Source organism: Mobula birostris, chromosome 1 (genome assembly GCF_030028105.1).
Source record: "Mobula birostris isolate sMobBir1 chromosome 1, sMobBir1.hap1, whole genome shotgun sequence".
Taxonomy (NCBI): domain Eukaryota; kingdom Metazoa; phylum Chordata; class Chondrichthyes; order Myliobatiformes; family Myliobatidae; genus Mobula; species Mobula birostris.
Genome location: NC_092370.1, coordinates 80546461 through 80573581, shown reverse-complemented (window position 1 = coordinate 80573581; position 27121 = coordinate 80546461). Strand labels below are relative to the sequence as shown.

General features: G+C 42.3%; 1 protein-coding gene across 2 annotated transcripts; it reads left to right on the top strand.

The window, feature by feature from the left end:
• Positions 1-71: 71 nt before the first annotated feature.
• rida (reactive intermediate imine deaminase A homolog) lies at positions 72-27121 on the top strand. Of its 2 annotated transcripts, none has more exons than XM_072258018.1 (6): positions 72-180; positions 9180-9285; positions 10059-10113; positions 16760-16828; positions 18304-18359; positions 26925-27121. In XM_072258018.1, exons 1-6 carry the CDS (start codon positions 116-118, stop codon positions 26997-26999), a joined length of 426 nt encoding a protein of 141 aa, XP_072114119.1. In that variant the 5' UTR covers positions 72-115; the 3' UTR covers positions 27000-27121. The 2 variants fall into 2 exon arrangements, with proteins under 2 accessions (XP_072114119.1, XP_072114130.1); XM_072258029.1 differs by lacking the exon at positions 72-180 and adding an exon at positions 3913-4361.

Here is a 27121-nt window from a genome sequence, read left to right as displayed (position 1 = left end):
GTCGAGAAGCCAAGAGTGCATATAAGACTACAACTCCCGTGGTACATCACGAAGGATAGGGGTTCTTGCGCATGCGCACTGTGGAAGTGTGCCTAGTTGAACTTTGCCCATTAGAATGGCAGCACTCGTGAGACGTGTAATTAGTACCGCCAAGGCACCGGGAGTAATCGGTCCCTACAGGTAAAGTTAGCTTGCATTGGTGGGAGCGATATTGATTGGAAATAGATCAACGTTATTTAATTCATAATTACATGTAAATGGTAGAATACTAAGATGTACCATACCTAGTATTCTATCTGGATGTATCACAACTTGGTGTGGTAACTGCTGTCCGCATTGCAGCATTGACTATGCTTTAAAACTGCTTGTCTCCCCATAAAAACATTAGGATATCCCGACAACGCAATTGTCTACTTGCACTGCAGTTGGTACATTTTGTTCTACATTCTGATGTTGTTTTAACTTGTGCTACCTGTAATGTATTGATCTGTATGTGCAGTATATTAGGTATGCTTTTCATTCTATCTCAATACATGTGACAATGATAAACCAATTCCAAAGCACGTTGCAAGTACAAGCTATTGGTTCCAACTAACTTCATGCATAGTAATGGTAATTGGTTTATCATTGTTATACACAGTGAAAAACTTTATTTTGCATGCCAGCTGTACAGATCTGTCAGTGTATAAGTACATTGGGTAGTATGAACGAAAAAGCATTTAACCGAACGTAGTATTCAGGATCAAGGTTATTATCACTGACACATAAAATTTGTTTTTACTGTAGTAGTACAGTGCAAGACTTAAATTACTATAAATTACAAAATAATGTAAATATAGGAATAGTGAAGTGGTATTACTGCAGTAGTCCCCAACCACTGGGTCGCAAAGCATGTGCTACCGGGCTGCGAGGAAACCATATGATTTGGCGATATGAAACGATATGAATCAGCTGTACCTTTCCTCATTCCCTGTCATGCACTGTTGAACTTGAACACCCCCCGCCCCCCCCCCCCGGTCGACCGGTCTTCAAGAATATTGTCAATATTAAACCGGTCGGCGGTGCAAAAAAAGTTGGAGACCCCTGTATTAATGGGTTCATCGACCATTCAGAAATTTGATGGTGGAGGGGAAGAAACTTATTCTTAAGTTGTTGAGTATGGGTCTTCAGACTCCTTAATGGTAGTGAGGAGGAGAGAGCATGTCCCAGATGCTGAGGTTCCTTAGTGATGGATGCCATCTTCTTGAAGTGCTGCCTGCTGAAGGTGTCATTGAGGATGGGGAAGGAGCCTGTGATGGAGCTGGCTGTGTCTACAGCCTTTTGAAAACTTCCTTTGATCCTGGTCCATTGAAGCCTTCATAACAGGTTGGGATACAACCAGTCAGAATGCTCTCCTTCGGATGTATCAAATCCCATCAAACTCCTAACAAAGTAGAGCTGCTGGCATGCCTTTTTTGTGAGCACAGTTTTTCTTTGTGAAAGTGCAGTGCAGGTAGGCAAATGAAGTGTAAGGAGCAAGCAAACTGAGAGATCAAAATTCGATCTTTACCATATAAGTGGTCTGTTCAACAGTCTATCCTTAAACATACTGCTGTGTGTTTTCAAGCCTTTGTATCTTCTGCCTGATTGAAGAGTGTAAAGAGAGAATGACTGAAGTGGTAGGGGCCTTCGATTATGTTGGCTGCTTCACTGAGTCAGCAGCAAGTGTGGGCAGTCAATGGCTGGTGAAAGAAGAGGGAGTTGGGTTTTCATGATAGACTGGGCTTTGTCCGTAACACTCTTGCACGGTTTGGCAGAAAAATTGTGATACCAAACTGTGATGCATCTGGATAGGATTTTTTCTATGGTGTCCCTTTTAAAAAAAATTGGCTTTTTAGTACTTGCATTCTATATTAATGACTTGGATAATAGAAGTGGGTGTGTACTGTAAAAGACTGCTGATAATTCAGCTTGTAACTGTGATGAGGGCACAATAGCATGCAAAAAATTAAGTGAGTGAGCAAGAAATCGGTATGTGGAAAGTTTTGAGGTTATTCACTTTGACAGAAGGAATAGGAAAGCAATTTATTATTTAAATGGAGTGCATCTGCAAAGTGTTGTGGTATTCAGTGTTCTGGAGTCCCTTCATGGAACACAAAGGACTGGCAGGTAGATGCAACAAGTAATTAGGATGGCTGATGGAATGTTGGCCTTAATTGCAAAGGACTTTAAGTATAGAAGAGGGAAATAGTCATAGTCATACTTTATTGATCCTGGGGGAAATTGGTTTTCGTTACAGTTGCACCATAAATAATAGTAATAAAACCATAAATAATTAAATATGAATGTAGACTTGTGAAACGGTTGTGAAACTACACATGAATGAGTGCATACAGTTTTGCTTACCTTGTTTAAGGAGGGAGATAGAAAAGGTTGACAGATGGACGGTATTCTCATTGGACTTAGAAAGGGAACGTTATTGGCGCAAATGCTGGAAATTAGAAAATGCTGGATGAACTTTAAGCCAGGCAGCATCTATGGAGGGGAATAAATAGTCACCGTCTTGGGCCAAGCTGTCTGACTTGCTGAGCTCCTCCAGCATTTTGAGAGAGTTTTGCTGAAATACGTAGGGATTCTTTGGGGAATGCAAGGTGAATGCTGGAGGTTGGGGGTGGGTGGGTAGGTAGGGAAACTTCTACTGGGGATACCTAAAACATGAGAAAATCTCCAGATGCTAGAAATCTTTATACTTTATACTTTATTGTTGCCAAACAATTGATACTAGAACATACAATCATCACAGCGATATTTCATTCTGTGCTTCCCGCTCCCTGGATTACAAATCGATAGTAAATATCCATCAGCTAAGGAAGTGTATGCAAGAGTTAACCTTATACAGGTGTTACAGTTTATCAGTGATAACAGCAAGACAATTCGGAGCAACATGCACAAGATGCTTTTGGAACTCAACAGGTCAGGTAGCATCTATGGAAAAGAGTAAACAGGCGACATAACGGGCCAAGACCCTTCTTCAGGATTAAGAGGGAAGGGGCAAAATGCCTGAATTAAAAGGTGGGGGGAGGAGGGAAGAGGCTAGCTGGAAGGTGAAAAGTGAAGCCAGGTGGGTGGGAAAGGTCAAGGGCTGTAGAAGAAAGAATCTGATAGGAGGGGAGACTGGACAATAGCAGGAAGGGAAGGGGAGGGGACCCAAAGGGAAGTAATAGGTAGGTGATAAGAAGTAAAAGCTCTGAGTGTGAAATAGAGAGGGTACGGTTTGTTCACTGGAAGGAGAAATTGATATTCATGCCATCAGGTCAGAGGGAAACCAAATGGTGGCCTCATCTTGGCACAAGGAGGCCATAAATTGACATGTTAAAAAGAGAATGGGAATGGTAATTAATATATTTGGCCACCAGGAAGGCCCGTCTGTGGTAGCTGGTGATCAGAATTAAATGATATCTAGGGGGATATATCCTCAAATATATTTGAGGGTTGTCTGGAACTAGTTTCAGAATAGAGTCCACTATTTAAGACAGATAGGGAGGCTGTGCCTCTGGAATTTGCTACTCAGAAAAAGGTATTGAGACAAAATAAGTCATTATATTCAAAGTGGTAATTGACAGTTCTTTAAACATTAACAAAGAAGAGTTCAGGAAAGTGGTACTGAAGAAAAAGTTTGATTCAGTCATGACTATATTGAATGGTACAGCAAGCTATTTTCCCTACTCCTCTTAAGTTTTTATAACAGCTAAATCAACTCACATGGAAAATAAAGATGGAGAGATAAAGCAAGGACTGGTTTCACCAAGTGTTTGATAGTGCTCCTCAGGAGCACTTCAGAAAGTTTTGATGTTAAAAGGTGAATTGCTATTAATGCTGTAAGAGGCAAGGGATAAATAAAATGATTTTGAAACTTTAAAAAAATTTCTTTAGGGGCCGGTTGGTGGCGCAATGATATCGACATCGGCACCGGGCCCGGGAGTGGACGTTCCCGGGTTCGAAGGCAGTCAGGTCTGCTTCCAAGTACGCTTTCCATCCATGCTGGGTTGAGTGTCGAGATCGCAACTCGACCTCGTAAAATAAAGGGGAAAATACTGAGAAATGTCTGTGTGAGGAGTGGTGTGCCGCACAGTCTCTCTGTCGTTCCGCGCCTTGTAAAAGCCATGAAAAAGACATCATCACGGACGCACGCACACTCATCACCATCGTTGTATGTTAGTAATTGTTGCCAATGTTCTTTCAACCAGTATGTTCCAAAGGTCGCACTATTACTTAATTATTAATCGGTCTGAGGAACTGTAAGCAGATGCAAAATCAACCATGGCTATGACACGAGCTCTCGTTTATTCTCCTAAAGCCCCCATTAGACTTGGAATTTACAGGTATTAAAACCATGAGCTTCTCCAGTGTGCTGGCCATATTGAGTTATTGGTATATTTGCTGTAATGTTATTAAAAGGGAGGGAGCAGATTTCATTGTTGTTAAAACCTGGTAATTTTGTTTACTGCTCTGATTTAAACATTGTGGGTTCAGTAATCTGTGAAATTAAAGTGCTCTTCAGTTAAAGATTGATTGCTATAAAGTTATCTTCAATTTCTGAAAAGTCAAAGTTTTGCAGAGCTTTCTGTCATTCTGTAATGTTAGAATAATATCTGCCTTGAATGAAAGGTTCCTTGCATTGCAGGATTTAGCATTGAAGCTTACTGAATATTGAAAAGCTTGGACGTGGAGCTGATATTTCCAATAGTGGGGAAATCTAGGTCCGGGGGCACAGCCTTAAGATAAAAGGACGTCTCTTTCGAACAGAGATAAGGAGGAATTTCTTTAATTTCTGTGGGATTCATTGCCGTGGACAGTTGTGGGGATCAAGCCATTGGATATATTTAAAGTAGAAGTACAAGGGCCCTTGATTATTAAGGACATCAAAGGTTATATAGGGACAAGGCAGGAGAATGAAGTTGAGATGGGAAATAAATCTGCAATGATTGAATGCTGGAGACCCACTGGTCTGAATAACCTAATTCTGCTCCTATGTCTTATGGACCTGAGTTTCTTAGCAGAATTGGAGCCTGTGGAATAAAGGAGGCAGTGTGGATAAAAGTATTTGAGAAGACATGGAAAGCAAAAAGTGAAACAGTTCAAAATCTACCACTCTTGAGGTTTGTTAGAGTTGGTGGATTCAGCAAGTGAAATTCACTGTGGAGAAGTCTGAAGTGATGAATTTTGGAAATAATAAGACCAACACACCATAATTGGAAAAATGACATTAAGGAGAGTGCTGGGGGTATTTCAACTGAAAACCATGGAAGCTAGCAAGAGAAGACAATGTAACAATTAATAACGAATTTTATTGTTAAGTTGATTATAAAAGAATGAGGGGGATCTCTTTGAAACCTGCTGAATATTGAAAGACTAAGAGTGGATGTGGAGAGAATGTTTCCAATTGGGGGGAGGGGGGTGAATCTCGAACCAAAAGGCACAGCCTCAGAATAGAGGGACATCCATTTAGAACAGAGATGAGAAGGAATTTCTTTATCCGAGGGTGGTGAATCTGTGGAATTCATTGCCATGGATGGCTGTGGATATCAAGTCATGGAGTGTATTTAAAGCAGAGTTTGATGGGTTTTTGGATAGTTAGAAGGTCAAAGATTTCAGGGTAGAAGGCAGGAGAATAGAGTTGAGAGGAGGAATAAGTCAGGCACGATGGAATGGCGGAGAAGACTTGATGAACTGAGTGGCATAGTTCTGCTGTAATGTCTTAGCATCTTATTTATTTATGTAATTTATAGAGTCTGTCACGTGCACTTGTATGGCCTTTAGACGTTACACCGTGCCTAGAACAAACAGTTGCGTGTGCTTGTGCTATTTTTATCCATTTGGGCTGAAAGACTCATTCATGAAAATAATAATGTTTGATAATTTTTTTTTTATTTTTACTTTTAAATGAAATTGAGACCCTTGCCAAGATGCCACAAAAAGATTTGACACTAGCCGAAAAAAAACCCTACTGGATCAAATTAAAAGCCATCTGCCTAACACCACTGATAGTCAGCTGGCGGAGCCCAAAACGTCAACGGTACTTTTTTCTCAGCATCTTGTGCGTGTTGCAGAGATAACTGGAGTGCTGAAATCTATAATTACACACTTGATACATCTGTAAGGAGAATGGGCATTGCACAAGGGACCATGGGAAGAATCCTATATTTGTATTTAATTTTATTTTCTTGTAGTTGCTGCTTATTGGACAATGGGCCTGTGATGTTGCTGCAAGTACTGTGTCTCTGAAAAGTATTCACGCCCTTGGAAGTTTTCATGTTTTATTGTTTTACAACATTGAATCACAGTGGATTTAATTTGGCTCTTTTTTTACACTGAACAACAGAAAACAACTCTTTCGTGTGAAAGTGAAAACAGATCTCTACAAAGATATCTAAATTATTTACAAATATAAAATGCAAAATAATCGATTGCATAAGTATTCACCCCTTTCAAGTCGATATTCAATAGATGCGCCTTTGGCAGCAAATATAGCCCTGAGTCTGTGTGTAGGTCTCTATCAGCTTTGCACATCTGGACACTGGAATTTTTCCCCCAAATTTTAATTGGGGAAAATTTTAATTTTGAGGTCTGGACACTGACTTGGCACCCCAGGACATTAACTTTGTTGTTCAGCCATTCCTGTGTTTGGGGCCATTTTCTTACTGGAAAACAAATCTTCTCCCAAGTCGCAGTTCTCTTGCAGACTACGTCAGGTTTTCCTCCAGGATTTCCCTGTATTTTGCTGCATTCATCTTACCCTCTACCTTCACAAGCCTTCCAGGGCCTGCTGGAGTGAAGCATCCCCACAACATAATGCAGCCAGCACCATGCTTCACGTTAGGGATGGTGTGTTTTTGATGATGTGCAGTGTAGTGTTTAGTCTGATGGCCAAAAAGCTCAATTTTGATTTCATGAGATCATTGAATCTTCCGGCTGACTTCAGAGTCTCCCACATGCCTTTTTGCAAACTCTAGCTGAGATTTCATGTGAGAATTTTTCAACAGTGGCTTTCTTTTTTCCACTGTCCCGTAAAACTTCGACTGGTCAAACACACGGACAGCAGTTGTTGTATGTGTAGTCACTCCCATCTCTGCCACTGAATCTTGTAAGTCCTCCAGAGTTGTCATGGGTCTCTTGGTGGTCTCCATCACTAGTTCCCTTCTTGCGTGGTCACTCAGTTTTTAAGGACAGCTTGCTCCGAGCAGATTTACAGCTGTGCTGTATTCTTTCCATTTCTTGATGATTGACCTAACTATACTCCAAGGGATAGTCAGTGACTTGGAAATGTTCATGTATCCATCTCCTGACTTGTGCTTTTCAATAACCCTTTCATGGAGTTGCTTGGAATGTTCTTTTGTCTTCATGGTGTAGTTTTTGGCAAGATACTGACTCAACAGTAGTTGGACTTTCCAGATGCAGGTGTATTTTACTACAATCAATTGAAACACCTTGACTACGCACAGGTCACTAAAAACAGATCTCAATTTAACTAACTATGTGACTTCTAATGAGTGGTGATTCGGTGTATCATATTAAAGGTGGAGATGGGTACGCAATCCATTATTTTGTGTTTTATATTTAAATTATTTTAGATCACTTTCTGGAGATCTGTTTTCACTTTGACACGAAAGAGTCTTTTTCTGTTGATCAGTGTCAAAAAAGCCAAATTAAATCCACTGTGATTCAATGTCGTAAAACAATAAAACATGAAAACTTCCAAGGGAGGTGCATACTTTTTATAGGCACCTTTTCATTGCACCTGTATGTTACTGTGCATAATGACAGTAAACTCAACTTTGACCTACATTCCAGTTTTTTGATGTAAATTTTTCATGTTTTTTTTCCCCCGGCTCTAGGTTATGAGATCTTCCATTTATTCTGAGATAAGTTTGAGAGTCACATTAGGAAAATGTCACTTCTCATCTTTTGGCTCAAATCTTGCAGATGGCAGTGAAGGAAATGAATTTGTCATTCATTTTGTTGATGGCTGTCCACAATTTGTTTTCGGATTCAGAGCAGAAATTCATCTGACACAGTATTTGATTTAGCACAGTCCCTGATGCAGGGTAATCATCTGTGCAGCTTCAGACTGGGACAATAAATAATGAGACTCTTCAACCAACCAGATTGAAGAGTAATGCTCTATAGAAGGTGTAGAGGAGATTCACCAGAATGTCCTGTCATCAAAATGCTCTAGAGAAGGTGTAGAGGAGATTCACCAGAATGTCCTGTCATCAAAAATCTTGCAATTCCTAAATTTTTCGAGCAGATTAATTGCCAAACATGGAGCATTACAGTATAAAGGAAAGATTGGATAGGCTGAGTTTGTTTTCCATGGAACAGAGGAGGCTGAGGTGACTTGATAGTTATATAAAATTATGAGATTATAATACAATTATAGGTATATAGTTGAAGTATTTTTCACATGGTGGGGTGTCAGTGAAAAGGGACACATAGGTTTAAGTGAGAAGAAAAGACTTAGAGTAAGTAACAGAGGTTGGTTTCAGACTGGAATGTGCTGCTGTAAGAGGCAATGGATACAGGTATTCACAACATTTAAGAAACATCCAGACAAGTACTTGAATGACCAAGGCATAGAAACCTACAGACCTAACGTGTAAATGGAGGTCGTATCGGTAGGTACAAGAGGTGGCATGGACGTGATGGGCCAAATGGCCTCCTTCTGTACTGTACGACTCTGACTCCAAATCAGAAGTAAAGAGTATCCACATTCATGATTTTTTTTTTTGAGGGCCAAACAAATCCTGTTATTTAATATTGCAGCATCCCTAACTTTTTCTGCATGCTTGTTAAGAGCCTGATAGACAAGTTTTCTCTAACCTACTTCTACTCTTTCTTTCTGGGACTTCATTTGCGTAAAACATCTTGTGGCCCTTCATGGGATCGCGAGTGAGCAAAATTTTGCCTACTTGGGTCCCAGAGTCTCATAGCATGAAAACAGGCCCTTTGACCCAATTTATCCATGGCGACTGTGTTGCCCAATGAGATAGTCCCAGTCAAAAACTTGGCAAATATTCAAGTTTTAAGGAGCATTTTAAGAGATGAGAGATGTGGAAGGAATTCCAGAATTGGGGTTGCTGCTGTTTTGTCATGTCTTATTGGCCTGTGACACATGTATGCCTTGTAACTATATTTTGTAGCCAAGCTGTAGTGGTGGACCGAACCATGTACATTTCTGGACAGTTGGGACTAGACCCTGCAACTGGACAACTTGTACCTGGAGGAACATCACAGGAAGCCAAGCAGGTAATACCTTCATAAAACAAGTGCATTGATTCTCAGAATGTTAACACTTCCCTCTTCCCACATTCTTTCAATAAATAATATGACTTTAATTGTTCTTCACTTCTTGATGTTAACCTTGTCTTTCCTCTTGCTTTAACACATCTACATGGTGCCTTTCTCCATACTTACAGTCTGTGAAGTCTGAGTATTTACCATTTGAAGTGTGGTCAATGCACAGTAATGTATGCAAACCTTAAATCCTTGCACTCTTTAGCCTTGCCTTTCCTTTCATTCTGTAATCCAAAATTGGCCAAGCTAATTTTGAATGCAATCTGCCAAGTCTCTATTGTTCCCATGTGCCATAATCTTCTAGATCAGCTTACCATGAGGGATCTTGGTGAAAGCTCCAACTATACACCTTCTCATCAATCATCTTTGTCACCACCTCAAAAATGTGACTTCTGCACAAAACCATGTTGACTATCCCTAATAACACCATGCTCTTCCAGATCCAAGTAGTTCTTAATCCTTAAGAAAAGTCTCCAATAATTTCTCTACTGCCAATGTAAAGTTTAATAGGTTGTAATATTGTAGTTTGTCCCTTTTGCTCTTCTGAAGCAGAGGGGGACAACACTGGCTTTTGCCTAGACCTCTATATCTTGGTTACTTATTGTTTTTCCCCCATTGGGGAAGGAGGATCAGTGGAGACAGTGGGATGGGTGTGTGAAGGGATTAAGTGTCACATTTGTTTTAATTTATAATGCATGAACTAATTTTTGCAATTATTTTGACAGGCTCTAATCAACATGGGAGAAATCCTCAAAGCTGCAAACTGTGACTATGATAATGGTATGAGGATTAATTATAGCTTTTTCTTTTTGGTGCAACTACAGCCAATAACAGGAGAGCTTTTACTCATGAATTAAGGCAAATGAGATGAAATAACCAAAGAAAAATAAAGAATTTCAAGCAACACACATCAAAGTTGCTGGTGAACACAGCAGGCCAGGCAGCATCTCTAGGAAGAGGTGCAGTCAACGTTTCGGGCCGAGACCCTTCGTCAGGACTAACTGAAAGAAGAGATAGCAAAAGATTTGAAAGTGGGAAGGGGAGGGGGAGATCTGAAATGATAGGAGAAGACAGGAGGGGGAGGGATAGAGCTAAGAGCTAGACAAGTGATTGGCAAAGGGGATATGAAAGGATCATGGTATGAGAGGATCATGGGACAGGAGGCCCAGGGAGAAAGAAAAGGGGGGGGAGCCCAGAGGATGGGCAAGGGAGAGGGACAGAGGGAGAAAAAGGAGAGAGAGAAAAAGAATGTGTGTATATAAATAAATAAAGGATGGGTTACGAGGGGGAGGTGGGGCATTAGCGGAAATTTGAGAAGTCAATGTTCATGCCATCAGGTTGGAGGCTACCCAGATGGAATATAAGTTGTTGTTCCATCATGAACATTGACTTCTCTATCTTCCACTAATGCCCCACCTCCCCCTCGTATCCCATCCATTATTTATTTATATACACACATTCTTTCTCTCTGTCTCCTTTTTCTCCCTCTGTCCCTCTCACTATACCCCTTGCCCATCCTCCGGGTTTTTTCTCCTCCTCCCCCTTTTCCTTCTCCCTGGGCCTCCTGTCCCATGATCCTCTCATAGCCCTTTTGCCAATCGACTGTCCAGCTCTTGGCTCCATCCCTCCCCCTCCTGTCTTTTCCTATCATTTTGGATCTCCCCCTCCCCCTACCACTTTCAAATCTCTTACTAGCTCTTCCTTCAGTTAGTCCTGACGAAGGGTCTCAGCCCGAAACGTCGACTGTACCTCTTCCTGGAGATGCTGCCTGGCCTGCTGCGTTCACCAGCAACTTTGATGTATGTTGTTTAAAGAAGTTTAATGATCCTTTTAAGGGGAATACTGTCAGAATTTACTTTGGTTAGAATCTGTGAGTTTAAAACAACAGTGAAATACTTTGGATGATGACAATCAGAGACAAGAAATGAAAAATCCAAGGCATAGTTGGATTTTTTTTTAAGAGAAAACGTGACTTGGTGGTTTACCTTGCCAATCTTTTGTTTCTGAATGAGAATGTCTCCGACCTGAAACATAGCAAAAGCCATGTATAGGTTAGGTGACCACTTCGTGGACACCTATGATCAGTTTGCAGTGTGACTCTAAATTTTCTATTGTGAACACTTTTATTCACTGTCCTGGTCACACACTGACCTCTCCTTCTGTCACCTCCTGCACTGTTACAACTTGCCCAATATAAGTTTGAGGAGCAACGCCTTGTCTTCTGCCTGGACACGTTTCAGCCTTTCAAGTTTGACATTGAATTCTCCAACTTTAGGTAATTGTTTTTTTTCTTCTGTTTGAATTGGAACTGGCCACTTCTGCCAATAATCATTTGGGCTCAGTTTTTCTTATTCTATTTATAGAGTCTAGCCTACTGGAAATGTTCCATAGCCTGTTATACAGACAAAATGCATAATGTGCTTTTAACTGTATCTATTAACTTTTTTGGTCTTATCCTATCAGAGATATTTCTTTTGTTCTTCTTTCTCAATCTTTTTACTAATTTTTTGAGAAGTACATGTATACAGACAAGAGGATTATCTCTGATATCTATATCGATAACAATACATGTAAAATAAACATTATCAAGATCATACATATCATACATGGTATTAATCTAATAGTATATAATAAAAATAAAATACTCCTCATCATTTCATAGAGAGAAAAAAGATAAAGAAACTTTTATAATTTTTATATATAGGAAAAAACCCACTATTCTCTATATATTTAAAAAAAATGAAAAATAATTTTTAAAAAAAGAGGGACCAGCCAGCCCACGTTGAGAGTAAAGCAAGTAAAAAGAAAAACTTTCTGATCAAATCCAAAGTTTCGAGAGAGTAACTGGGAGAGCAATAAATCAAACCATATGAAAATATTGAATAAAAGGTCACCAGGTCTCTTCAAATTTAAAGGCTGTATCAAATGTCTGACTTCTTATTTTCTTTAAACTTAAACAGAACACAATGGAGGAAAGCCAAAAGAAAACAGTAGGTGGATTAGAGTCCTTCCATTTAAGCAAAATGGCTCTCCTAGCCAATAAAGTTGTAAATGCTATCATCCGTTGAGCGGAAACAGGAACATATCTTGCTTCCGGTGGAATGATCCCAAAAATTGCTGTAAATAAATTCGGTTGTAGGTCCAAATTCAAAACTTTTGATAACTTTTGGAAAGATGTCTTTAAAACTTTATCTATCTTGATACAAGACCAAAACGTATGAGTTAAAATAGCCACCTCAATGTTACATCTGTCTGAAATAGGATTAATATTAGGAAAAATATGGGCTAATTTATCCTTTGACATATGTGCCCGGTGTACTAACTTGAACTGTATCAAGGAATGATGGGCACAAATGGATGAGGTATTTACCAAATGAAAAATTTTATCCCATTGATTATCTGAAAGTGACTCTCGAAATTCCAATTCCCAGGCACCTTTAATTTTATCATTAGATACCTTTTGCAAATTCAATAACCATTTATAAATTATAGCTATCAGTCAATGTTCCCTCTAATTTTTAGTAGTCAGTGTGCGCAAAAATCTTCTATTGTGCAAATTTTTTTCCTGTGACAAAAGTATGTGTGCACTGAATGCACACAGGGGACAGTTTATGTAGGTTTACAAAATATTTGACATAAAACTGTACAGAATAACAACAAAATAACATACATATTTAAATCACACACACAAAAAATGCTGGTGAACACAGCAGGCCAGGCAGCATCTATAGGAAGAGGTACAGTCGACGTTTCGAGCCGAGACCCTTCGTCAGGACTAGCTGAAAGAAGAAATAGTAAGAGATTTGAAAGTGGGAGGGGGAGGGGGAAATCCGAAATGATAGGAGAAGACAGGAGGGGGAGGGATGGAGCTAAGAGCTGGAAAGTTGATTGGCAAAAGGGATACGAGGCTGGAGAAGGGAGAGGATCATGGGACAGAAGACCTAGAGAGAAAGAAGGGGGGGGGGGGAGCCCAGAGGATGGGCAAGGGGTATAGTGAGAGGGACAGAGAGAGGAAAAAAAAGGGGGAAAATCATAATAATGATAAGAAATAAGGGATGAGGTACGAAGGGGAGGGGGGCATTAGCAGAAGTTAGAGAAGTCAAGTTCATGCCATCAGGTTGGAGATATTTAATTTTTATCATATTTAAGTCACTCAGTTATTTTTTCTCTCTCCTGTCTTTGGCATTTACCCATTCTTTGTAAACGCTATCTCGACTAATAGAACTTCTATCCCATTGATATCTTTTGATTCTCATTAACATATCCAAATGACATTCACCTAAACAGTTTCTCAGCTTGGTTTTGAGTTGATTCATTAGGCTAAAACCTCGCTCACAGTCCGCACTAGACACAGAAAAGGTTCCCCCAATGTCTATCAACTGTGCAAGGTCGCAAAACTGTTCATTTTGAAGTACAGATGCCACCATTTCAGCAAAGTTTGAAATCGGTTTGGATTTAATTTTTTCTTGAAATCATTAAACTGTGTAACTATTACAATATTTTCAGCTAGAAAATCATGATATTTTAGACATAAGGCATTAATTTGTTCATCGCCAAATGTGAAGTCACAATCTGCAATTATGGAAAAATCAAAAGTTGACCATTCTTGTACCTCAACTTTGATCTCCTCTGGGTTTGATCGTTTTCGCTATCGCTCATCTGCACTCAACCGTAACATACATGGCACTCCTGTAACGCAGGGGTCCCCAACCTTTTTTGCACCGCGGACCGTTTTAATATTGACGATATTCTTGCGGACTGGCCAACCGGGGGGGGGGGGGGGGGGGCGGGGTTCAAGTGGGGTTAAACTTACCTCAACATGTCTCTTACAGTTAGGGTTGCCAACTTTCTCACTCCCAAATAAGGGACAAAAGTAGCAGTCAAATCCCAGGACACTTTACCCCAGGAAAGACTACCATGACCGTGAAGCCTTGCGCGGGCACCTGTGTGCGCATGCGTAACGTACGTATGTGATGTGCGCATGCGCGTACGTGCCAATTTTTTTTCCCCACAAATTGATTTCCCCTTCATCTTCCCGACTATACTGTACATACATTATTGCTACTTTATATAGGCTGTGTATTTATCATACCATTCCTGCTTTTACTATATGTTAGTGTTATTTATTTTCGGTTTTATGTATTATTTGGTATGATTTGTTAGGTTATTTTTTGGGTCTGGGAACGCTCAAAAATTTTTCCCATATAAATTAATGGTAATTGCTTCTTCGCTTCACGCCATTTCGGCACGAAAGTTTTCATAGGAACGCCCTACCTTAGCGGGGGAAATACGGGACAAGGGCGGTCCTGTATGGGACAAACCAATTTAGCCCAATATACGGGATGTCCCAGCAAATACGGAACAGTTGACAACCCTATGTTCAAGTTCAACAGTGCGTAACAGGGAATGAGGAGAGGCGCAGCTGACTGATATTGTTTCCTCACGGCCCGGTAGCACATGCTTTGCGGCCCGGTACCGGTCCGTGGCCTGGTGGTTGGGGACCGCTGCTGTAACGGGTAATGATGGGTTCTGTTGCCTGAGCTTTTGTACACCATCCAAGTGCGATTCACTTGCCAAATAACGCTTCAAAAAGTCAAATTTCCAAATATCATCCCACTTCTTTCCACTAGCAAATTCTCCAGCAACTTTCGCATCACAATACAAACAGATAACTCCATTTTCTGAATCGTACATAAATATTTCTCGTAGCTGAACGTTCATGACCTCATGAGCTTTCAGTGTAACAGTTTCTACTATTTTGTTAAGCCATTCAACTTAATAAATTTGCAGTTCTTTTGCGCTTCACGCCCTTCGCTTCTTTTGAATTCGACATAGTGAATCAATATCTTTTCCAATAAAAACTTAGTAAGCTATCTACAGGATTTGAAACAGATCTTTGTAAACTTTACGATATGAACACTGTCTGCCAAACCTGGCTGCCGCCGTGATGCAGCTGTACAAACCGGAACAGGATAGGTGAGGTAACGTAAATTAGTGACGTGCATTGTGGTATTTGAAAAACCAACTAACTAGTTAACAGAAACAGTTAGCTAAAAGATTATTTTCAATAAGTATAATAATTATTAACTACTACATTATTTTAGTTAACTAACCTTTTGTATGTACATTATTTTCCTTTGTGCGTTGGTTGAAAAACGTGTGTGTGCGCGCGCACATGCGCACAGCTTAGAGGGAACTATGCAATCAGTCCTTCTTGAAATGGTTTAACCTGAAAAAGAGTGTCTATCGTATTGGGTGGATAAGCAGAGGGAAAATTTGGAAGTAAACTATGTAAAAAAAAAAATTCCTCATTTGTAAATATCTAAAAGAGTGTGCATTAGATAAATCATATTTGCCCACTAACTGAGTGAAAGACATTAAACCATCCTCCATAAACGGATCCTTAAAAGTTATTATTCCTTTAGTTTTCCAAATTAAAAAGGTCTGATCAGAAATTGATGGTTTAAAAAAATAATTAAGATGGATTTTACTAGAAAGAACAAAGTTATTAAACTCAAAAAATCTATGAAACTGAAACCAAATTCTTAATCTATGTTTAATAATTGGATTGAGGTCTCGACTACCAATCTTAGAAAGCAAAAAAGGAAGAGAAGCTCCCAGTAAAGAGGCCAAAGAATACCCCTTCACCGAGTTTTTCTCCAAATCTACCCATAGAGGACAATCATGTATGTCTGAATAATGAATCCAAAACAAAGTGTATCGAATATTAATTACATTCTAAAAATTTGGCAAAGCCATACCACCATGCTTTTTTAATTTCTATTTCTTTTGTTCTACCCAGACCTGCCTTGGCATATCTTCTACTAAAAACTATGGTCCGCTCTCCGCTATCCAATTCCTTCCTCTCCAGCCCTTGTCTTTTCTACCCACCTGGCTTCACTATCACCTTTTAGCTATCCTTCTCCTCCCCCTACCTTTTTATTTTGGTGTTTTCCCCCTCCCTTTCCAGTTCTGAAGAAGGGTCCTGGCCCAAAACGTTGACTGTTCATTTTCATGTCTTGTCTGACCTGATTAAACTGCCAGCATTTTGTGTGTGTTGCGGAAAACTAACTTCTTTTTCTCTTTACCAGTGTGACGAAGGTTCCTGGACCTGAAATGATCACTGATCTTTCCGCAGATGCTAATGATCTGCAAAATGTTTTCAACATTTTCTGTTCTTATCACTGAATCATGAACTGTTTGCTCCTTCACCTTCTAGTATTTAATGTCAGTTTAGATTTAAGTATGTAGAAGGGCTAGATTTACTTCACAGCACCATGGAGACTTACTTCATGGAACTTAGGATAGATATTTCAAATAAACAACAAAAGATGTATTTTTAAATTATTGATTCACTAACCCTTAATAATGCCAGTAGTTTGCAGTTTTGTGTAGTTAATGAGAAATTTATAAATTTATCTTCTAGTTGTAAAAACAACAGTTCTGCTGGCAGACATCAATGACTTCAACTGTGTTAATGAAGTTTACAAGCAATGTAAGTAGAACTATTATGCTCCTTTTCCTGGCAGGGAAGCCGGTGAATAACTCAGAATTAAATAGGCATTCACAGTGAATTGTAGTATTTCGTGGTTCCCTTTAGCTTCATTAGATTAGCTTTATTTGTTACTTATATGTTGAAACATTCAGTGGAATGCATCGTTTTTGTGTCACTGACCAACACGTTCCAAGGATTGTGATGGAGGGGGTGGGCACAGTCTGCCAGTGTTGTATGCTTCTAGCACCAACATAGCAAGCCTGCAATTTTATTTGGATTATTTCCATTTGTGGATCTTGCCCACAAACGTCAAATGGGATTGGTGGAACTTAACCTATTAAATAAAAAAAAGGCTGGGTCTAGAGTACATGCATTGACAAATGCAGAAGTGCTTAACTGACTGAATGATGTGGTTGGCCTTGCAAAGGATCTTTAACCCCAATGGTTTCAACAGGGATTGCAGAGCTTTGGGTGTAAAGTAACAGGGAGGTCAAATTTGTTGGATAGTTTCTGGATGGTTCAATCTTTTACATTTTTGCTTATTACTTTTAAATGAAATTTTTAATAATTTTTAATAGTTTCTCACTTTAAATCGCTAGAGAAATTTGCATTATTGAAAGTCCTCCAAATCTTTAACAGGTGGTTAAGCTGGGAGCAGTGTTTTCAAACATGATGAATCTTTATATACTGATTCTGTCCCAAGGCTGAAGTTGTGTCCTATTTGGGTGCCAAGAGAGATGTGAATGTTTCAGAGGCAGCAGAGGAGGTTTATTTAAACGGCAAATGATAGTTCTATGTGTAGACTGGAGAAGCTATCCTCTCTTTAGAGCAGTCGGGGTTTTAAGATCTGATTTGAAATATTTAAAATCATGAAGTAAAATTAGGAGGAAAAGATGAAAAAGACTCAACAGGCTGAATGGCCTTGCTCCATACTGTGTTTCTAAAAGGTTATTCCTTTTTATTGCATTGTACTGCTTCCGCAAAGTTAACAAATTTCATGACATATGCCGGTGATATTGAACTTGATTTTGATTCCCATCAGGAAAGGTTGTGTATGCCAGCCTCTTCCCTCCAAAATTCAAATCTAATTGAGGCCTTCAACACTATGAAAGAATTTGTTACAGATGTAGACAAGACATTTATAGGAGAGTTGGGAAATAGAGCCTTTAAATACAGTACTTTGCAAAAATCATAGGCACCCTAGCTATATGTCCACTGTATGTGCCTAGGACTTTTGCACAGTTCTGTGGAAGATGGTCATTAATGACTATCATTGGCAATCTGAGTTGAATCCTGTGGATGATTTCAAGGTAGGCGAAGTGAGATACAAGAGGAAGGAAGGAAAAGCAGGATGGTCTTACAGATAAATAGGATGGTTGAAGACCTGGGATTAGCATCAGATTAGGCAGAGACATAAATGCCTCTTCCTGTTTTCTCTAATTTCCATTTGATTTAAACTTGTGTTTTCTTCTCAGATTTTAGAAGCAACTTTCCGGCCAGAGCAGCTTATCAGGTTGCAGCATTGCCGCGGGTGAGTTGTGTGTGTGTGTGTCTCACAAATTTTAGACTTCGGTATCCCAAGGATGCATGTTTCACTGTATGGTTATCCCTTGTCGCCCTTAAATGGGTCCTGAACTGGTGAAGGTATTCCAAAGGCGTAGCTGAGGAGCAGTTTCAAGATTTGGAATAGTGATAGATGGTGTGTAATTTATAGAGAAATCTGATGATGGTGGTGGTGTCCTGTGTTCTTGGTGGAAGAGATCACTGGTAAGGAAGTTGCTGTTAGAGTTAACAACAGGAATTCTGCAGATGCTGGAAATTCAAGCAACACACATCAAAGTTGCTGGTGAACGCAGCAGGCCAGGCAGCATCTCTAGGAAGAGGTGCAGTCGACGTTTCAGGCCGAGACCCTTCATCAGGACTAACTGAAGGAGTGAGTGAGTAAGGGATTTGAAAGTTGGAGGGGAAGGGGGAGATCCAAAATGATAGGAGAAGACAGGGGGGGGGAGGGATAGAGCCAAGAGCTGGACAGGTGATTGGCAAAAGGGGATACGAGAGGATCATGGGACAGGAGGTCCGGGAAGAAAGACGGCGGGGGGGGGGGGGAACCCAGAGGATGGGCAAGAGGTATATTCAGAGGGACAGAGGGAGAAAAAGGAGAGTGAGAGAAAGAATGTGTGCATAAAAATAAGTAACAGATGGGGTACGAGGGGGAGGTGGGGCCTTAGCGGAAGTTAGAGAAGTCGATGTTCATGCCATCAGGTTGGAGGCTACCCAGACGGAATATAAGGTGTTGTTCCTCCAACCTGAGTGTGGCTTCATCTTTACAGTAGAGGAGGCTGTGGATAGACATGTCAGAATGGGAATGGGATGTGGAATTAAAATGTGTGGCCACTGGGAGATCCTGCTTTCTCTGGCGGACAGAGCGTAGATGTTCAGCAAAGCAGTCTCCCCGTCTGCGTCGGGTCTTGCCAATATATAAAAGGCCACATCGGGAGCACCGGACGCAGTATATCACCCCAGTCGACTCACAGGTGAAGTGTTGCCTCACCTGGAAGGACTGTTTGGGGCCCTGAATGGTGGTAAGGGAGGAAGTGTAAGGGCATTTGTAGCACTTGTTCCGCTTACACGGATAAGTGCCAGGAGGGAGATCAGTGGGGAGGGATGGGGGGACGAATGGACAAGGGAGTTGCGTAGGGAGCGATCCCTGCGGAATGCAGAGGGGGGGGGGAGGGAAAGATGTGCTTAGTGGTGGAACCCCGTTGGAGGTGGCAGAAGTTACAGAGAATAATATGTTGGACCCGGAGGCTGGTGGGGTGGTAGGTGAGGACCAGGGGAACCCTATTCCTAGTGGGGTGGCGGGAGGATGGAGTGAGAGCAGATGTACGTGAAATGGGGGAGATACGTTTAAGAGCAGAGGTTGATAGTAGAGGAAGGAAGCCCCTTTCTTTAAAAAAGGAAGACATCTCCCTCGTCCTGGAATGAAAAGCCTCATCCTGAGAGCAGATGCGGCGGAGACGGAGGAATTGCGAGAAGGGGATGGCGTTTTTGCAAGAGACAGGGTGAGAAGAGGAATAGTCCAGATAGCTGTGAGAGTCAGTAGGCTTATAGTAGACATCAGTGGATAAACTGTCTCCAGAGACAGAGACAGAAAGATCTAGAAAGGGGAGGGAGGTGTCGGAAATGGACCAGGTAAACTTGAGGGCAGGGTGAAAGTTGGAGACAAAGTTAATAAAGTCAACGAGTTCTGCATGCGTGCAGGAAGCAGCGCCAATGCAGTCGTCGATGTAGCGAAGGAAAAGTGGGGGACAGATACCAGAATAGGCACGGAACATAGATTGTTCCACAAACCCAACAAAAAGGCAGGCATAGCTAGGACCCATACAGGTGCCCATAGCTACACCTTTAGTTTGGAGGAAGTGGGAGGAGCCAAAGGAGAAATTATTAAGAGTAAGGACTAATTCCGCTAGACGGAGCAGAGTGGTGGTAGAGGGGAACTGATTAGGTCTGGAATCCAAAAAGAAGCGTAGAGCTTTGAGACCTTCCTGATGGGGGGATGGAAGTATATAAGGACTGGACATCCATGGTGAAAATAAAGCGGTGGGGGCCAGGGAACTTAAAATCATCGAAAAGTTTAAGAGCGTGAGAAGTGTCACGAACATAGGTCGGAAGGGATTGAACAAGGGGGGATAAAACTGTGTCGAGGTATGCAGAAACAAGTTCGGTGGGGCAGGAGCAAGCTGAGACAATAGGTCGGCCAGGACAGGCAGGTTTGTGGATCTTGGGTAGGAGGTAGAAACGGGAAGTGCGGGGTGTGGGAACTATAAGGTTGGTAGCAGTGGATGGGAGATCCCCTGAGCGGATAAAGTCGATGATGGTGTGGGAGACAATGGCGTGGTGCTCCTTAGTGGAGTCACGATCGAGGGGTAAATAAGAGGAGGCATCCGCGAGTTGTCGCTGTGCCTCGGCAAGGTAGAGGTCAGTACGCCAGACTAGAACAACACCCCCCTTATCGGCGGGTTTAATAATAAGGTTAGGATCAGTGCGGAGGGAGTGGAGAGCAGAGCGTTCGGAAGGAGTGAGGTTGGAATGGGGACAAGGTGCGGTGAAGTCGAGACGGTTGATGTCCTGTCGGCAATTAGCGATAAAGAGATCCAGAGCAGGCAGAAGACCAGAGCGGGGTGTCCATGAAGAAGAGGAGGGTTGAAGACGGGAGAAGGGGTCATCGGTGGGAGTGGAAGAGTCCTTGCTGAAGAAGTAGGCTCGGAGACAGAGGAAGAAAAGTTCCACATCGTGGCGAACATGGAACTCGCTGAGGTGTGGGCGAAGGGGGACAAACGTGAGGCCCTTATTGAGAACAGAGCGTTCTGCCTCCGACAGTTGAAGGTCGGAGGGGATGGTAAAGACCCGGCACGGATGAGAGCTGGGATCAGAGGGGGAAGGGGGGAGGCTGGGTATGTCAATGGAGAGGGGAGGGTTGGGGTAAGAGGAAGATGGAGCCTCTGAGGGCCCAGGAGTTGATGGTGGGATCTGAGGAAGACGGGGCTGCGGAGTAGTGGTGGGGGAAGGGGAGACGGGAGTCACAATAGCAGCACATAAAGACCCGGCCTGGAGTTCAAGGCTGGCGTCGCAGTTGGTGGTTGCGTAATCACTGTGAAGGTGTCCATGGTCGTTGCTGGAGTCCGGGTTTTGAATATGCCCTGAGGTGTTGGAGCCGGCAAGATCAATGGCAGGGGCCGCAATCTGAAGTTCATGCTTGCTAGCGTCGGGGCCGGCAGGCTCTGGAGTCCGTAGATGTAGGATCTTGCGATCTTTGCCTAACATGACAAAGTCAAAAAAACGGCGATTGCAGGCGTGAATCTGACGGAGGATGAAATAACGGGTAGGACCATTACAGACAGCGAAGAAAGTGTCCCGAAGGTATGGAAGGGTCTGGGATAGGGACACCAAGTACCTCCTCATGGCGGAGAGAGTCACCTTCAGAGCTTGACGGGAGAAGCGGTGAGAGGCAGAGTCAATAAAATGTGAGTACCTGGGATCCTCAGAAGGTCCAAATTGAGAGGCTCGAAAACGAATCCTGAAGCCAACTGGAGTAAGTTGGCGACGGAGGCACGTTCCAAGAAAGGATATATGGCTGTGATAGCGAGTCTGAGTCAAAATGTGGTCGAAAAGTTGAAGAGCGAAGAAATTACAGATGGGGAGCAGTGAGAGATGGTTTCACTGAACTCCCGTCGAAGAGAGGATCTAAACTTCTTCGGTGTAGGCATCACCGGAAGAGGCTTCGCAGTAGTGAATATAAACGCAAACAACAGGAATTCTGCAGATGCTGGAAATTCAAGCAACACACATCAAAGTTGCCCCACCTCCCCCTCGTACCCCATCTGTTACTTATTTTTATGCACACATTCTTTCTCTCACTCTCCTTTTTCTCCCTCTGTCCCTCTGAATATTCCTCTTGCCCATCCTCTGGGTCCCCCCCCCCCCTTGTCTTTCTTCCCGGACCTCCTGTCCCATGATCCTCTCGTATCCCCTTTTGCCAATCACCTGTCCAGCTCTTGGCTCTATCCCTCCCCCCCACCCCCGTCTTCTCCTATCATTTTGGATCTCCCCCTCCCCCTCCAACTTTCAAATCCCTTACTCACTCTTCCTTCAGTTAGTCCTGACGAAGGGTCTCGGCCTGAAACGTCGACTGCACCTCTTCCTACAGATGCTGCCTGGCCTGCTGTTAGAGTAACTTGGGCAAGTAATTGCAAAGCATGTGTAACGCATCTGGTGCTTAGTTTGATACTAGCTAGCCTGGCAGGTTTCAGTGTACTTGTTTTGGCATAATTAGGTAATGTTGGAGTTACTTGTTTGAATTAGGAGCCCAGTGTAGGCCAGTCAGAATAAGAACCATGGATATTATCCAAGTCCAAGCAGAATGGTCATTGTCATTCTTTTGGAGTGTGCCATTCTTTAGTGGCTTTGGTGAGGTAGATTGTCTTATAGGTTACTCTGTCTCTGTTCTTATTTGTTCATTCCTTATCTATTAGTGCATAGTACAGTGAGAATGTGTGTGGGATGTGGGAAGTCTGGGAGACCTCCAGTCTCCCAGATAGATACATCTGCACCAGGTGCACCGAGCTACAGCTCCTTAGAGAACATATTTAGGAAGTGGAGCTGCAGCTTGATGATCTTTGACTCATATGGGAGGATGAGGAGGTAATAGACAGAAGCTACAGGGAGGTAGTTACCCCTAGCTTGCAGGAGACAGGTAACTGGGTGACTGTCTGGAGAAGCAGGGGAAATGCACAGCCAGTGCAGAGTACACCTGTGGCCATTCTCCTCATGTAACTTTAGAGACTATTGAGGGGAACAACCTACTGGAGGGGGGCACAGTGACCTGGTCTCTGGCACTGAGTCTGGTGCTGTGGCTCAGAAGAGCAGAGAGTTGAAGAAGACTGTAATGCTGATTGGAGATTCTTTAGTCAGGGGAACAAAGATGAGGTTCCGTGGGTGCGATAGAGACAACTGGGTGGTATATTGCCTCCCTGGTGCCAGGATAAGGAATGTCTCGAATTGTGGCCATGGCATTGTTGAGGGCAAGCGTGAGTAGCCAGAAGTCTTGGTAGATATTGGCACCAATGCCATAAGTTGACAAGGTGAGGAGGTCCTGAAGACAGATTTTTGGGAGTTGGGAGTTAGCTGAGAAGCAGGACCTCCAGGGTAGTAATCTCTGGATTACTGCCTGTGCCACATGCCATTGAAGGTAAGAATAGGATGATTTGGCAGGTGAATGTGTGGCTGAGGAAATGGTACAGGGGGCAGGGGTTCAGATTTATGGATCTCTTCTAGGGAAGGGATGGGTGACAGCTGAACCCGAGGGGGTCCAGTATCCTTGCGGGCAGATTGGCTAGAGTTGTTCGGGTGGGTTTAATCTAATTTGGTGGGGATGGGAACTGGATTGACATTGTGGAAGATGAGGTAGTTGGTTTACAAACAGAGGCAATGTGTAGTGAGACTCCTAGCAAGAAGAGACTGATGATAGGGTGAAATTGCAGTCAACAATATTAGTTGCAATGTAAAAGTGGACAAAATTGAAAAAGGTGAATACAGGACTAGTGGTCTTATAGTTGAATGCACGCAGTTTAGGTCACTTGGACTAGATGGTTTACACCCTAGGGTTCTGAAAGAGATGGCCGAAGAGATTGAAAATGGTTTTTCAGGAACCACTAGGTTCTGGAATGGTTCCGGAAGACTGGAAAATTGCAAATATCACTTCACTCCAAGAAGGGAGAGAGACAGAAGAAAGGAAATTGTAGGCCAGTTAGTCTGACCTCAGTGGTTGGGAAGATGTTGGAGTCGATTGTTAAGGATGTGATTATGGGGTACTTGGAGGCACGTGATAAAATAGACTGTAGTCAGCATGGTTTTCTCAAGGGAAAATCTTGCCTGACAGATCTGTTGGAATAGTTTGAAGAAATAACAAACAGAGTAGACAAAAGAGAATCAGTTGATGGTGTGTACTTAGATGTTCAGAAGGCCTTTGACAAGGTGCCTTTCAGGCTGCTTAACAAGCTATGAGCCCAAGATATTGCAGGAAAGATTCTAGCATGGATAAAGCAGTACTTGATTGGCAGGAGGGAAAAAGTGGGAATAAAAGGAGCCTTTTCTGGTGGCTGCCGGTGACTAGTGGTGTTCCACAGGGGTCTGTATTGGGACCAATTCTTCTTATGTTTTGTGTCAATGATTTGGATAATGGAATTAATGGCTTTGTTGCAAAGTTTGCCGACAATATGAAGATAAGTAGAGGGGCAGGTAGTTTTGAGAAAATAGGGAGGCTACAGGAAGATTTGGACAGTTCAGGAGATTGGCAAAGAAGTGGCAGATGGAATACAGGGTCGGGAAGTGAATGTTTATGTACTTTGGTAGAAGAAATGAAAGGATTGACTATGATCTAAATGGAGTAAAAATATAAAGAATCTGAGGTGCAAGGGGATTTGGGAGTCCTTGTGCACGGTTTCCCTAAAGGTTAATTTGCAGGTTGAATCTGTGAAGGCAAATGTGATGTTAGCATTCGTTTCAAGAGGATAAGAATATAAAAGCAAGGGTGTAATGTTGGGACTTTATAAAGCAGTGATGAGGCCTCACTTGGAGTCTTGTGTGGAGATTTGGGCCCTTTACCTTAGAGGGGATGTGTTGAAACTGGAGAGGGTTCAAAGGAGGTTCATGAAAATGATTCCAGGATTGAACGGCTTGTCATATGAAGAGCGTTTAGTGGCTCTGGACTTATAGTCACTGGAATTGAGGAGAATGAGAGGGGGTCTAATTGAAACCTATCAAATATTGAAAGGCTTTGATGGAGTGGATGTGGAGAGGATGTTTCCTATGGTGGGAGAGTCTAAGACTAGGGAACACAGTCTCGGAATAGAGAGACTTTTAGAACAGAGATGAGAAGGATTTTCTTTAGCTGGAGAGTGGTGAATCTGTGGAATCCTTTGCCTCACAGGCTAAGTCTGTATGTATATTTAAGGCAGAGGATGATAGATTCTTGATTGGTCAGGGCATGATGGGATACAGACCAGAGTGGAAAAATGGATCAGCCATGATGAAATCGCAGAACAGACTCAATGGGCAAAATGGCTTGATTCTGTTCCTCTATCTTATGGTCATGTATCCCTCCCTGAAAGACATCGGTGAATGGGGTGGATTTTTATGACAATCCAGATATCAATGAGTAGGAGCTGTCTTTGTCCTGAAATGTCTCAATATAGCTGACTTGCTAAGTATCCCTGCCTTAAATTTTTGATTTTGATTTTCCCCCTCTGGGTTTGATAAGGTGGGCAGTTTTGTGGAATCCACATAACTAATCACATCTATTGACTAGACCAGCGGTCCCCAACCACCGGGCCCGCAAAGCATGTGCTACCGGGCCGCGAGGAAACGATATGATTTGGCGATATGAGTCAGCTGCACCTTTCCTCATTCCCTATCACGGCCACGCGTTATCCATGTCAGCGCAGGAAGGAGAAAAACTCCTTAAGCTTTGCAAATGACAGCAGGCTAAAAAGTATGTTTGACATAACATCTCTGCTTTCATTCTGGATCAAAGTCAAGGCTAAATATCCTGAGATCACCACAAAAGCACTGAAAACGTTGCTTCCATTTCCAACATTTTTCTGCGAAGCGGAGTTTTCTGCAATGAATGCAACGAAAACTAAATTGCGGAATAGACTGGACATAAGGAACCCCGTTCGAGTATCGCTGTCTCCCATCACCCTTCGATAGGACCGTCTTGTTGCAGGGAAACAATCCCAGGGCTCCCACTGATTCAGCGATATTGGTGTGTTGCAATGATTTTATATGTTCATACGGGGAAAATATGTGCTGCGTGTTTAATATCCAAACAATACTTAAAATGTTATGATGCTATTGATTTATATAACTATATAACAATTACAGCACGGAAACAGGCGATCTCGGCCCTTCCAGTCCGTGCCGAACGCTACTCTCACCTAGTCCCACCGACCTGCATTCAGCCCATAACCCTCCATTCCTTTCCTGTCCATACACCGATCCAATTTTTCTTTAAATGTTAATATCGAACCTGCTTCTGCCACTTCTACTGGAAGTTCGTTCAACATTTACTTCAAGCTCCCCTGTCCTCCCCTGATAATTGACTTACCACTATATTCATGCGAGGAAAATATGCGCTGTGTGTTTAATATTAAATTCGTTAGATGAACCCTTTTAAAAACAAAATTGAGTGTATTAGCCACTTATCACCTATGATCCAATCGTGATTAACACCCCCCCCACCCCCCGAACAGAATCGCCAAAAACGATTTGCAGAATTGAAAAATTGACAGGTACACGCATGCGCACTGGTGCCCGCACAAGGCTTCATAGTCATTGTAGTCTTTTCTGGGTAAACACAACGTATTTGACTGCTACTCTTGTCCGTTGGCAACCCTACCCCCCCCCCCCCCCCCCCCCGGGTCGGCCGGTCCGCAAGAATATTGTTAGTATTAAACCGGTCCGCAGTGCAAAGAAGGTTGGGGACCCCTGGACTAGACATGTACTTCAGTTGTGTGACTAGGTTTTATCTTCTTTGCAGGGAGGTCGAGTTGAGATTGAAGCTGTGGCTGTTTTGGGACCTGTTGTGAATTGGACCTTAGACCAGAAATTATAAACCGGGATCAATTCTTTCGAGAATGTAATACACTCAACAAGGGAGGACACAGCTCCTTGATTTTATTGTTGCCTTGTATGGATCAATGGTATAATAAAAAGCAAGAATTCAAGTCACTACAA

Coding starts and splice junctions, on each gene's coding strand:
- rida (XM_072258018.1), top strand. CDS start 116: ATGGCAGCACTCGTGAGACGTGTAATTAGTACCGCCAAGGCACCGGGA. Junction 9,286..10,058: donor CATCACAGGAAGCCAAGCAG/GTAATACCTTCA, acceptor TTATTTTGACAG/GCTCTAATCAACATGGGAGA. Junction 16,829..18,303: donor TAATGAAGTTTACAAGCAAT/GTAAGTAGAACT, acceptor TTTTCTTCTCAG/ATTTTAGAAGCAACTTTCCG.